The sequence below is a fragment of the Haemorhous mexicanus genome, chromosome 1 (assembly GCF_027477595.1).
Source record: "Haemorhous mexicanus isolate bHaeMex1 chromosome 1, bHaeMex1.pri, whole genome shotgun sequence".
In the NCBI taxonomy this organism is placed as follows: domain Eukaryota; kingdom Metazoa; phylum Chordata; class Aves; order Passeriformes; family Fringillidae; genus Haemorhous; species Haemorhous mexicanus.
The window spans coordinates 145,075,542-145,088,699 of NC_082341.1; the positions used below are offsets into that span (position 1 = coordinate 145,075,542).

The 13,158-nt window shown below is 37.1% G+C and overlaps 1 protein-coding gene across 5 annotated transcripts in view; it reads left to right on the forward strand.

The window, feature by feature from the left end:
• The window catches only part of COL14A1 (collagen type XIV alpha 1 chain), a 115,612-nt gene that overhangs the window by 80,293 nt on the left and 22,161 nt on the right, over window positions 1-13,158 (forward strand). For all 5 annotated transcript variants that reach the window (XR_009489189.1, XM_059866049.1, XM_059866058.1 and 2 more), the window contains exons 32-38: window positions 755-897; window positions 1,748-1,857; window positions 3,098-3,256; window positions 7,233-7,310; window positions 7,587-7,673; window positions 12,403-12,456; window positions 12,858-12,953. Coding sequence is in view for 4 of the 5 variants with exons in the window: in XM_059866049.1 (XP_059722032.1) it covers window positions 755-897; window positions 1,748-1,857; window positions 3,098-3,256; window positions 7,233-7,310; window positions 7,587-7,673; window positions 12,403-12,456; window positions 12,858-12,953 (727 nt within the window). In the remaining variant the exon portion in view is untranslated. The remainder of the gene's footprint in view (window positions 1-754; window positions 898-1,747; window positions 1,858-3,097; window positions 3,257-7,232; window positions 7,311-7,586; window positions 7,674-12,402; window positions 12,457-12,857; window positions 12,954-13,158) is intronic.

Here is a 13,158-nt window from a genome sequence, read left to right on the forward strand (position 1 = left end):
TATCATTTTAAGGAATCAGACTAATTAACATTTAACATTCAGTTGTCTCAGACACTTATCCAAAAGTTTCACTTTGGGATTTAACAACAAAACATTAAATTCAACTTGAAGTAAGAAATAATGAATTTTTGGAAATGACATAAAGTACTTTTATATCATAAACTTCCTCTCTCTTCTACATAAATTCTAGGAAACCAGATTGTATTTCAGTATGTGATCTGTTCTGACTTCACTTTCTTTTGTATTGGCTTTTAAATCTATAAACTCCATTCTCTATATTTTATCAAACTTCCTATAACAGTCTTGTCACTCCTAATTTTAATCCATTTATAATGGCTTAATGACAAAGGAAATGTCTATTGAGACTTCTTCCAAGCAATATCCATTGTCTCCTAAATCAGACAATTTCAAAGGTCTTGAGAGTGGCTATTGTTTTTTAAAAGCTTTAAATATCAATTAAATCAATTTCAGCTTCACTTCCTGACCTCTGATTTGATCTTCAAATAATAAAAAAAGAGTTAAATTTTAAGGTCAATTTTGTAAATTTCAAGGGAGACAAAAACTTCTACTTTCTTCATAAGCATTCTTTCAGAGTTATCAAGTTGAGTAGATTTTATAGACACTTCTATCGCTTCTCAGTTTTGATTTATAAAGGAATATACAGAGTAACAGAAAGCATGTCCGGCGAAATTTTGATGAGTAATTCACCAGGTTTAGTGTTGTTTCAGTTTCAAAGGCATTATTTCTCTCACAGGTATTTGCATCCTGAAGGTCTCCCTTCTGATTACACCATCACGTTTCTCTTTCGGGTACTGCCGGACACACCGCAGGAGCCGTTCGCTCTCTGGGAGATTTTAAACGAAGCGTATGAACCACTGGTTGGAGTTATTTTAGATAGTATGTGTTTTGTGCTTTATCACTGATCTTAACTGCACAAATGATTAATTCTCTGTCTAGTTTAATTATTGCCAGTGTTTCAGTCTGCTACCAGAAGAACCACCTGAATCTGGCAGGGAGTAATCTCTAATGTATGGTTTTTAGATTCCATTTAACTGAATTTAATTTGGAGTTAGAGTGAAATTTTGAGGTAACTGCTTTAAACTGGATTCCAGGGATTTATACTAGATGCAATTTGATGTGAGGTACTCATCTGCTTTTAAGATTTTCAGTGCTTTGAATCTGATTCTTATCAAATCTGTCTTGATATAAGCCAGTGCTACTGGGAGCAGATGTAGAGGAAATGCAGTCTGGTGAAAAGCAGAGTTAGGACCACAGACATGAACTCTTGGTGGCTCTTCATTTCTTTACTTTTTACTTTTTGTTTACTTTCACAATTGTGAAACAGGGATTATAATTTACAAGGTTTTGCTGTTGAGAAGATGAAGCAACTGTGATACCTGTTCTTGATAGCTGCCAGTTTGTCACCTTGAAATTGGTGGGAATTAGGTTTTCAGCCAGCTTGAGGAAGGGTTTTTTATGTCCAACTCAGAGAATGAAAGAGAGAGTGAACCAGGTAAACAAGGGTGAGGTAGACTCAGAACTGCTGATCTGTCCTTCCTGTCAAACCAGGAAAGAGCACTTCTCTGATGTAACTTGTTACTTGCAGGTCAGTGTGTGGTTAGGAATGTGTTTTACTGACATTTGAGCTGTCATCTTTGGTCTGCTTTGTAAAATGCAAATTGACTCTTTCAAATATTGTATCAGGACTTTTCTTTAACACAGAGCCCTTAATTTTGATCTCACACAGATGGTGGAAAAACTCTGACTTTCTTTAACTATGACTACAAAGGAGATTTTCAAACTGTAACTTTTGAAGGTCCTGAAATAAGGAAGATATTTTATGGGAGTTTTCATAAGGTTAGTAATGATAATAGGGGAAAAAAGTACTCTGAATAAAAACTTGTGAGTATTTCGTGTTTCAAAATCATGTTTCATCAGATCAATTACTCATGTTTCATGAGATCAATCATGAGATCAAAGTGTATTTTTGCATCACCTACCTTAATGTCATATGTCTCTTTGCAGTATTAGATTAACATTAATCAAATCATATTTTTTACCACAAAGCTGATGTGTTAAATTTTCATCTCATACTTTTTGCCTTTGTTTTAGAGTTCATTTAAAAATACAAATCTTGAAAAGTAATTTAGAAAGGAATCAGCTTTTCCTTTTAAGATTTGGATTGGTAGTGTAATTCAGAATAAAATTTCCAGGAAATAAAATAATTTTTTCATCAGCTGTAATCTTAAAATATATTTTTTAAGAGCTATGCCATGTTGAACTTTCTTTTGTTATTTGAGAACTTTTGACATTCTTTCTGAAAGCAGGTGAAGCAGTGCTGGGATTGTAGCACCTATTTTTTGTAGAGGGTAATTTTGTCATTGACATTTTTCCTGATGTTTGGATCTCTCCTTAACAAAGCAAACAATCAAAAATCCTGAGAGTTTGCTCTTGACAGGACAGTTGTAGTTAGTCCTCCCTACTGGGAGTGTCTCTGCTGCATCAGTGAAAGACCACAGAGTGTGATCAAGGCAGAAGGAAAGAATTTGGTTGTTGTACTCTGCTTTCTGTACTGCATTTGATGTGATTTGATTTTTTCAGTGTAAAAACTTCACTATAGCAGCTTTTGCTGTCAATCTATAATTTACACACTAAATTTTACTGCTTAGTTTTGTCTTCTTCATGTGGCTGGCTATAATGGCTGTAATGGTGAAATCCAATGCTCTATACAAGGAATGACCACCTAAATCCAAGGTTCTTTGGGATCTGAGTGGTATATGAACATTGTGTGGATCTTCTGTTGGGACAAATTATTTATTTATTGAATAAATTATGTAAGTTGCCAATTTCTTTGCAGATGTTCCAGAAGGAGAAAAATAAACCAAATTCATTCAACAGTTTACAATCATAGAATAATTCAGGTTGGAAGGGACCTCTAGAGGTTATCTAGGTTATTTGCTTTGGAGTGTTCTTTGAGTTTCATTAGCAAACATGGAGTTAGGAGCTCATGTCAAAAAATGCCCCCCTTTTTCCAGGGAAAGAACACATTTATCTCTTATGCTCCTTTGTGTGTTAAAGCATCTTCTCTTTTGCTCAGTTGCATGTTGTTATCAGCAAGACCACGGCCAAGATAATTATTGACTGCAAGGAAGTGGGTGAGAAGACCATTAATGCAGCAGGGAATATTAGTTCTGATGGCATAGAAGTGCTGGGGAGGATGGTGAGATCCAGGGGACCAAGAGACAATTCTGCACCGGTGAGTGGAACAGGAACAAGTCTTTCTAACACTTAAAATATCCTAAACAAAATAAAATGTTTGGGAATTTTGCAGCTAGTTTTAACTTGAAGCCAAGTGAATTCGTATTTTAAATAGTAAAGACCCAGCATTTCAGAAATTCTGCAAAAACCTGTAGTAGTTGTCAACTTGGGCAAAATCTATTTTTTACTATTTTAATAAATGAAATAATAAAATCATTATTGTGGAAATTTTATTCTCAAAAGCATATGTAAACACAGTCAATACATTCAGATAATATTTGTGTTCCAAAAATAATTACATAGAGTAATATGATGGATAACACCTTTGCCTGGAATTATTTAAACTTTGGTTTTTAAATTTTTTTGGTAACTATTCCCCATGTCTGTTATTCCTTCTGATTCTTTGTCTGCCCCTTAATTCACTGTCTGTTCACTAAAAAATCGAACTGGTTTGGCACAGGCTGTCCCCAAAAGCTCCCGTCTTAGTATACCTAACTCTTTAATAATATAAGATATTTTAAGTGTGAGAGGTCTCCCCTCTCCCCCAGTTTAAGTGCTCATTCATTCCTCTGAAATGATTCTTCTAGAAGCAGTAATTGATTATTCTTTCTGCTTGACAACCAATGCACGTCTTTCAGTTTTGTTTTGTTTTGTTTTGTTTGGGGAGTTTTGACTTTTTTTGTGCATAGCAGTGTTTGCTAATTTTCCTTGAACTTTCTTGACACTAGAATGAGTTTAGCAGAGAATGTGAACCTTGAACCAAGGATTGACTTGAATAGGAATGAGGTTTCAAATATGTATTTTTTTGTTAATATATGAAAATACTCTTGTTTGGTAAAAAATAAGCCCTCAGAACATGTCCCTGTATGAAAAGAAAGAGCTTTTAGGGCCCAATTGATGGATAATAATTATATGAAGTCTGGAAAGACAATTACACAGAGAAACCTTTGTAGTCACATTCCAATAGAAACAGAAAAAGGCAGACTTAGAAAAACTTGGAATTAGAGAAGCCTTTGTAAAGAAGTGGAAAGAAATGTGTCTTTTGTTAGAACCTAGGAATCTATAAAAAAAAAATTCAGACTGCCCACTCACTGAAAAATTTGATTTTGTTCAAATGAACTGTAAAGCTGATGTAAGATAGAAATGTGTAGATGAAGGTGAAAATTCTTTAGTAGGGTTAAGCTGTCTTCTAGTATTACCATATATACCAAATTAGAAACAAAATCATGAAAGCACCCAAATACCATCCTCTGAAGTCTCCATTCTGCACAGTTTATTTCTATTGACAGTACTTCTTTAAATAGTCATATTTAAGACACAGATGAGTTGGTTTCCTACTCCAAAATTTGGAGGACATCAAAGGAATCTAGTAGGAGGCAGGATAGAGGTTCTCAGAACAGCTACTAGATTAGTAGATCTCAGTTTTAGAGATGCTTATTACATAAAATAAAAGTAAGCAGGCAGTTACTTTGGAACAAAATTGTGGATGTTTTGTTCTAATTATATTCACATGGAGCAGTTTAACATTCTTGGAATGTTTTTAGTGTATTTTTAAAATAAATCAATACAGAGCAGTCATTTGTGTTTGGCTAGACATTTCAATTTTGAGGAAATATAATTGTACAGGAGTTTTCTTCCCCATCAAGATATACAATGTGCAATGGTGAAATGAACAGGCAGAGAGAGATAGGTAGATAGAGAGAGAGACAGATTGATCAAAAAGGGGATTAGTCTCAAGGTGCCAAACCCTTTTAACACTCCTGAATGAGTCATCTCAGGATTGTATTGTAGCCAGAGCAATGAAACCTGACTGGGAGCTGCAGCAAGTGATGTTTTCTATTCCTTCAGTGGGATTTAATGAAAAGTCCAGATTTAAAACATTACCTACAATTGACAGACCTTCTCTTTATTGATGTTTCCTCCTCTTTGAACCTTGTTTGCTTGCATGTATATGTACTATTAATAGTATTGTCTAAGGTGGTCTGTTGAGAACCATTTGCAGAACTGTAGCCTGGTTAGATGAGGATTTTTCCACCTTTCTGATTCTGCTTGTGGGGCTGGATATTTAGAAAGCAAAATCACTATGAATGCGTAGACTTATGAATAAATGTTTAGGAACAGCAAAGAAAGCTTTGTTTTGGGTTTTAGCTTGAGTCAGAGCAACCCACATAATGTTTTTAAAAAAGGTTACTGAGTCATCCAACATTTGGTTGGTGAATACAGCATTTCAGAAAATGTCTGTTTGCTCTTTAATTTACACTGAAATACTTTATTCCTATGGATGGCCAGATTGCCTAGTCCAGACAAAATGAATACATGTACACACCTATGTATAAATTTTGGCCTACCATTGATCAGGATAACAGAATAGCTTGGGATGGACTGGGTGGTGGAACAAAATGGCAATACAACTTAACTTCTGAACCTAAGGTGCTCTCTACAGAAGCAGTTCTGGTGTTGCTGCACCCCATTTCTGGGATGTCAGATTTGCTTAAGAGCAATATCATGCAAATGCCCAGGTATTCTGTGTCCCAGAGCAGTGTGTGCCTGCACTTTGGTCTGCTGCTGCACTAGTGAGGCCTCCTGGAGTTAGGAGCTGTGGGATGTGCAGCAAACAGGGAGACTAAGTGGCTCCCTGTGCAGCCAGCTTCCATTTGACACAGACATGGACACAGTTGCTGGACTCTGGGTGGGTCTCCACGGAGCCAAACTGAGAGTCCAGATGCTGCCCTCATGCTGCACTTCAGCTGTCTGAGGTGTTTTGCATGGTGCCAGCTCATTGTGTCTGCATCTGTAGTACAGCAAATCCACAAACCAGCTAATCTGCTGGCAGGTGAGGAGAATGTCTATTTATATGAAAGTATGTCTCTATTTAAAATAGAATATTTGACTTTTATAAGGAAAAAAATGAGGCAAAACCAAAGGTGCACATATGTAGTTAATTTTAACAGCTTTAGAAGCAATGCAGTTATAAGAAAATTTTAAAATTCATTCTCTGTTCTGATCTTAAAATAATGCTACTGAAAATAATGGGAACAAACCCAGCATTCTGTCTCTAGCAGTTCCTTGAATTTTTTAACATGTGGGGTTAATTTAGTGGGATGTTCTGTTCCATACCATTCCCCATTCAGTATGCACATAAACAAGGCATGGAAAAAGAATAGAAATAGTAACAGAAGAAAGCTTCGTCTCTGTAGACCCCTTTGTTCAGTGAGGGCTGTAAAGGACATAATTGGTTTTACCATTGACTCCTATTTAGTGTATTGTTTCTGAGTATCAAGCAGCCACTATTTTTAGCATATGTGTGTGTTCTTGTAGATTAAATTCTTGTCCAAACCATGTTCCCAGACCTGTGATGGGAATTTTCTTTTTTGCCCAATATTGTCACGTGGTGAACAAACTTTCCCTCATTCTTAAGCTATCATTGCCTGGGGATAACATGGATAAGAGAGGACATATTCTGAAGTAAAATTAAACTGGAAAAAAAGAGAAATATTTTTTGTGGCTCAGCTCCAGTGTAACTAATAGTCTTCAGAAGACCTTGTCCCAGATAAAATCTGAAGAGCAGAATCAGAGGGTTAAGAGGAGTTACTCAGAGAAGCTAAACTCTTTCGCCTGACTCTTGATGTCTTTTTTGCTATAAAAAGTTACTGGAAGACACCACTGGCCCAAATGAGGAATTTAAGCAAGGAGTGGGGGAAAATTCAACAAATGTATGCAGCATTTAACCTTGACCAGCTTTGTTCAATTCATGTAATGTCTGATAGTTCAGATGAGTTGGTTGGACACACATTTGGTCGAAGCATGGTGGATTTACCATTTAAGTGTGGTATTTGTGGCTTGCTTGCTCAAAGTCAAAAGCCTTTGTCTAACCTGAGTGCTTGAATCAAGTTGGCTTTGCTTGCTGATGGCTCCATTTTGCACTGATATTACATCTAACAGTCATATTGTACATCACCCTTGTTTTGAAACAGCTGCAGTTACAGATGTTTGACATTATTTGTGCTACCTCATGGGCCAATCGAGACAAATGCTGTGAACTTCCTGGCTTGGTAAGAAACCTCTTTGAATAGCTGTAAAATTTACCTTTTATTTTCTACTTTGTTGAGACAAATGTTTTATTGGAAATGGATACTTAAAAGTTTCCAAAAAAGCCCATCTCTTCTTGGATTACTTGTCCTATTGAAAGTCAATTAGATGTGTTTTTCTAAAATGGGTTCTTTTGAGTACTGTCTTAGACTGTACTAAATACTATGTCTTAGATTGATAAAATACTTAGCATTTGAAGTTCTGCACATCATTCTTCTCCTGTCTTAACCTTTTCATAGAGAGATGAGGAAAATTGCCCTGCCCTTCCTCATGCTTGTTCCTGTTCAGAAGCCAATAAGGGTCCCCTTGGACCTCCTGGACCACCGGTAAGTTTTATTCAGCTTTGTAGTGAACTGTACCAAATAGTCCACTGGCCACCTTTATTATTTTATACTGTGAATATACTGCCATTGTATAATTAATAAGGTTAAATTATACTTTCAAGTGCTGGTAAGGAGATAAAATTTTATTCAGTTAATAATGAAGATGCTATGAATTATGTAAAGAAGGATTATGCTGAAGCAGTGGGGTATCCTTTAGACCTGGAACCCTTTTATCTGTCCATAGCATTAGATACCTCATAGGTACTGCCTATTTATTTTCAAATTTTTAATCACCTCTCTCTGTCTACTCTAGCAGATGTGTATTAAATATAACTTGGAGTTTAGATTTCTGAAATGCTCAGTTTACTGGATTCTTATCAATTAAAGATATGGAACATGACAATGCCACTTGTGTAGTATGTGATGAAAGAAGACTTTTCTGCCTTAAAAGCTCTACCTAAGTAAAATATTTATTGGAAAGTAGAACTGGAAGTACAGGTTCTTCTGAGAGTTCTTAAAGGCAGAGAGGTATCCAAGAGCTGTGAAGGGAAGAAATAATGAAATAATCTGCCTTTGTGCAAAGTTGAACTTAATTTTCTTTAAATTTTCCAGTGAATGATGAAATGTACACTGTTACAAGTTTTGCATATGCTTAGTGGTGTCATTTTGATGGCAATCATTTTTTTTTTTTTAAGTAAGTGTGTGTCTAAGTTCCTTGAGTGGAACTAGATAGTCTCTTGTAGAAGACAATTATTTAACTTTCCCTCTGTGTCAGTGTAGTATCTTAGATGGAATAAATCTCCTTTCTCTTTATTGACTTGTGGAAACTCAGACAATGAATTAGACCAAACATTGGAGATTCGGGCCCACTAAATTTTGAGAACTCAATCTTGCATCCCAAGGCTGATTTTTGTCAGTTTAGAAAGGCCCTTTGATGGTCCATTATTGATTTGTTTAACAAGAATCCTGACTGGGAGATTTATTGAATGGTCATGGTTTTTTTCTGTTACAACTAGATAAATATGATTGGTATCTTAGGGCTGCTTGCTGAGTGAGTTTGAGATGAGCTCTCTTGTGAAAAGTTTGAACTGCATATATCTTGGCTCATACTGTGTCCTGGATGCTCCAAGGGCATGTTTTTAAATGAAAGAGCCAGGGAAGAAAGTGACAGAAAATATTTTTAGTGTTAAAGTACACAAATTACATGAGATGCATGTTTAACAACAAAATTGACTTGCACATAAGGCCTTCAGATAGTAGGTCCTAGCAGACATTAATCCTCCTGACAGCTCAAAAGGTAGTCTTTCTGCAAGAACTGTTCTTCAAGCTCTGGGACAAAAAGCTGTAAAGAAATTCAAGAGGAAATTCACTTAAGAGCTGCATCTTGAACAAGGAGAAATTATTCTGTTCTCCTATTTGAATATAAGTTATTATAAAGTTTTAATTCCCACATTTTAGCATCCAGTTTCTGTTCTGTAGAAAATGGGATAAATCGCATAAAAATGCCACTTAAATTAATTAGTTTGACCACATTTCACAGTAAAATGAAAAATGTTTGAAAATTATTTGACTGAAAGGATGTCTCTTACTATAGTTCAAAAGATATATGGATCAGGAATTGCTAAGGCTTAACCCAGTAGTAAAATAATGTACTTCTATATATTACATTTAGGATTAACCATGTTTTGAATAGCATGGTGCCAGGCAAGAGGAAGCTTAAAATCAAGCAGAAAAATCACTGCTAAGGCAGGGAAATATGTGATTCTGGAACTCAGCATGTTATAAGTGATGTTTTTTTCTGCCAGACAGCTATATGGTAGAGCTCTGCAAGAAAAAAAAAAAAAAAAAAAAAAAAAAAGAAGTTGAAGGCCTATGAAAAAAGCAGAGCAAAAAGAATAAAGTCAGTGTTCATCTCTGCCAACCAAAAGTCAGAAAGTCATATGTGCTATGTCTGGTCAGGAGAGCTCCAAGTCATTAAACTGTCACGTGACTTTTCTCCAAGCCAAGGATTCTTCTGTTTAAGAGATCAGGATCCTACCTCCAGCCAGTTTCAGACAGTAGGCTAAAAACACTCCAAATAAAATGCTTCCATTTTTTTGGGACAGTAACTCTAGAAAGAATTTTTAACCTTTTAGAAAATACATCACTTCAGGTAAGACAAAGTGTTGTTTAGAGTTAAGATTATCTGGCAGTTTTCATCATGGGATACTGTTTTCATGGCTTCATTTTTGGCAGAATTTGATCCTGCTGTCTGAAGTTCCCTGCACAAAGTGAAAATGAGATATCACGTAAAACTAATGCCTGCATTTCAAAGGAATGCTGCAGAATTGAAGAAGGTGAAGGAGACAAAATTATTGAAGGATTGGACAAGTTTAATTGCCAAAAAAAAAAAAGCTCTCAGTGCTTCATGGGTTTTGACTATTAAAAAGAAATGAGGAGGTGTCTTGATAACAGTAGATTAAGACCCATTTCTGGGAGAAGGGCTACTGGCTACTAAGAAGTTATCCAAAATAAGGAAAGGAATAACATGACTTTTTGGCAGAAAAAGAAGCACAAAAAAAAAAAAAAAAAGAAATTAATCACACAGGCCTAGTAGTGCTGGGGCATAACCACCAAAACGAGTTTATGAAAAAAATGAGGGGGCCTCTTCTGATGTTTTCATCTTGAATAAATGCTCTTCTGGAAATTTTGCTTTTTCCAAGCAAGGTTACTGGGTTCAGGACAAGTGTATCAACTTCAGCATGAATCCAAAAGCATATCATTTAATGGCTCAGCATCAGGCATATATTAAAGCATATATTCTTAGTAAAAATGCAATCCATTTATGAGAACAAAATGGGAGAAAACTGTGATTGTGTTTATGTTAAAAAGTTGCAGTTACTATGCTGAGGAATTTTTTGATCTCAGGAGTAAGGCAGAGGAAGGAGAAAGGACAGCAGATTGGAATGCAGAAATCTGAGTATCTGGAATTTTGCAACTGGCAATTGGAACTTGGTTCCATGGAGAGCATGGGATGAGATTTTAGGGTCAGAGCTGGCCGTGGTGGAATGAGTTGGGGCCATAGAGCAATGGGATGGAAGAGAGAAGCCTGAGGGAGCTAGGAGAGGTAGTGGATAAGTGTTCTGTGATCACACGTGTGAAGACCATGTCGTGACACCTTCATTGAAGGGCAACAGTATTCTGGGATTTCCAGACATTTCTGTTATTTCTCCTACTTAAATTCTCATAGATACTGCATATAAGCATATTTTCTATTCTTATCACTTTAATTTAACTGCTGTCATATTTGTAAGTACTTATTGTAGCTCCTAAAGAGTTCTATTCAATTATAGTGTCTAGTTGTACAAGGTCCTTTCTGAGTACAGTGGTAGACAGAATACCTGTAAAGCTCGTATTTCAAGAGATTAGGCAATACACTCAGATGGGGGAAGAGGGAAATTTATGTGAAAAAAAAAAGTTATTTATGCTGTCCTAGAACAGAAAGCACGTGTAGATGCTGTTGCAAAACACATTCATGGCAGCCATCCACAGATATATGGTTCTCCAGTGTCTCAGATGATTCTAGAAGGTAAAAGAAGGTAAAAGTTGGTTAATAAATGATGAGCAGATGTAGGTATTGCTGAAGAAAGCAAAAAAGAGAAAAATGTCCAAAAGAGCATTTAACCTAAGAATAGCTCCAGATTAAACCATGGTGTAGGTCTAGTTGGCTCTGGAGTTGTCCTTGCTGAAAACTATCCCTAAGTCATTGGAATCACAGAATTATAGAACTGTTTATGTTGAAAAAGACCTTCAAGATTATTGAATCCAGCCATTAACCCAGTACTGCCAAGTCTGTCACTAAACCACGTCCCCAAGTGCCACATCTACATGTTTTTTAAACACCTCTGGGGATGGTGACCCCACCATGTCCCTAGGCAGCCTGTTCCAAAGCTTGACAACCCTTTCTGGGAAGAAATTTTTCATAGTATCCAACGGAAACCTCCCACGGTTCAACTTGAAGCCACTTTCTCTCATCCTGTCACTGTTACCTGCCAGAAGAGCCTGACCCCCACCTGGCTGCAGCCTCCTTTCAGGGAGCTGGAGACAGTGACAAGGTCTCTCCTGAGCCTCATTTTCTTCAGGCTTAACACCCCCAGCTCCCTCAGCTGCTCCTCATCTGACTTGTGCTCCAGACCCTTCCCCAGCTCTGTTGCCCTTCCCTGGACACACTCCAGCCCCTCAATGTCCTTCTTGTAGTGAGAGGCCCAGAACTGGACACAGGATTACTGGTGTGGCCTCACCAGTGCTGAGCACAGGGGGATGGTCACTGCCGTGGTCCTGCTGGCCACATTGTATCTGATCCAGGCCAGGATGCCATTGGCCTTTCTGGGAACTCAGCCTTTAACAGTGTGGTTTTGGCGAGAACAGACAGATGTGCAGGAGATTTCAGCAGCTGGAAGGGAACCCACGACCACATTTCCATCCATATCATAGCTTTCAGTGTTATTTTGATTCTTACATAGTGTGCATTCTTGGCTCTAAGAAGTCACATCTGTGTTTAAATCTGTTCCTGTGCATGGCCACACTTCAGTATGTTCCCAGTTTAAGTACTCCAGTGGAAGGATATCGACAGGATATTTACTGATTCTTGAACGCTGATTCAGGAAGAGGAAGAATCTGTTTGGGCTTCTCTGGATTTCATTTCTATTTGAGAGTTTTGGTTTTCAGTGAGTCCCGTGCTTGTGCTTTACAGGGTGGTCCAGGTGTCAGAGGTGCCAAAGGTCATCGTGGCGATCCAGGTCCAAAGGTACTTTTTATAGCACTCTGCATTTGACAGATGCATGGGTTCTTGGTTTATCTCTGCTGCATGGAAACCTTGAAATGAATTCCAGACTGTCCCTGGCTTTTTTGAGGAAAAAGCATAGTGAAATGTCACTGGCATTTACTGTGGCTCTTTCCAAAACAATTACTTGTCCTATTTGTTCCTTGATAACAGATATAAAATTCAGAATGCTGCTTTCACAGAATAAATAATCTTTTTTTTTAGTGTTCATAAAGAAACCAGACAGTTTTAAATTGAACCCTAACTGCTCAATCATCTTAACTCATATTTCAGATGTTTTTGACTCTATTGGTATTTAATTCTTTAAACAGAAGCTGCCTTTGTCCATATGATAAGAGTTTAACTTATGTCCTGTGCTACTTTAGGGACCAGATGGACCTCGAGGTGAAATTGGTGTTCCTGGACCGCAGGGACCTCCCGGACCACAAGGACCCAGTGGGCTTTCTATTCAAGGGCTTCCAGTGAGACTTAACAAATCAATAGGCATTTTTCTATGATCTTTTAAACAGCAAATAGCTTAGACTAGACTGAAATAGCTTTTGGTGTTGTGATCAGAATCTGAATTTCAGTATTTGAGGTGAAATCACAGATGTGGGTTTGACCTCTAGTGAATGTGGGTTCGATGCCAGAATTTCTGGTTTTTTTTATTTTGAACTGAATTTTTGG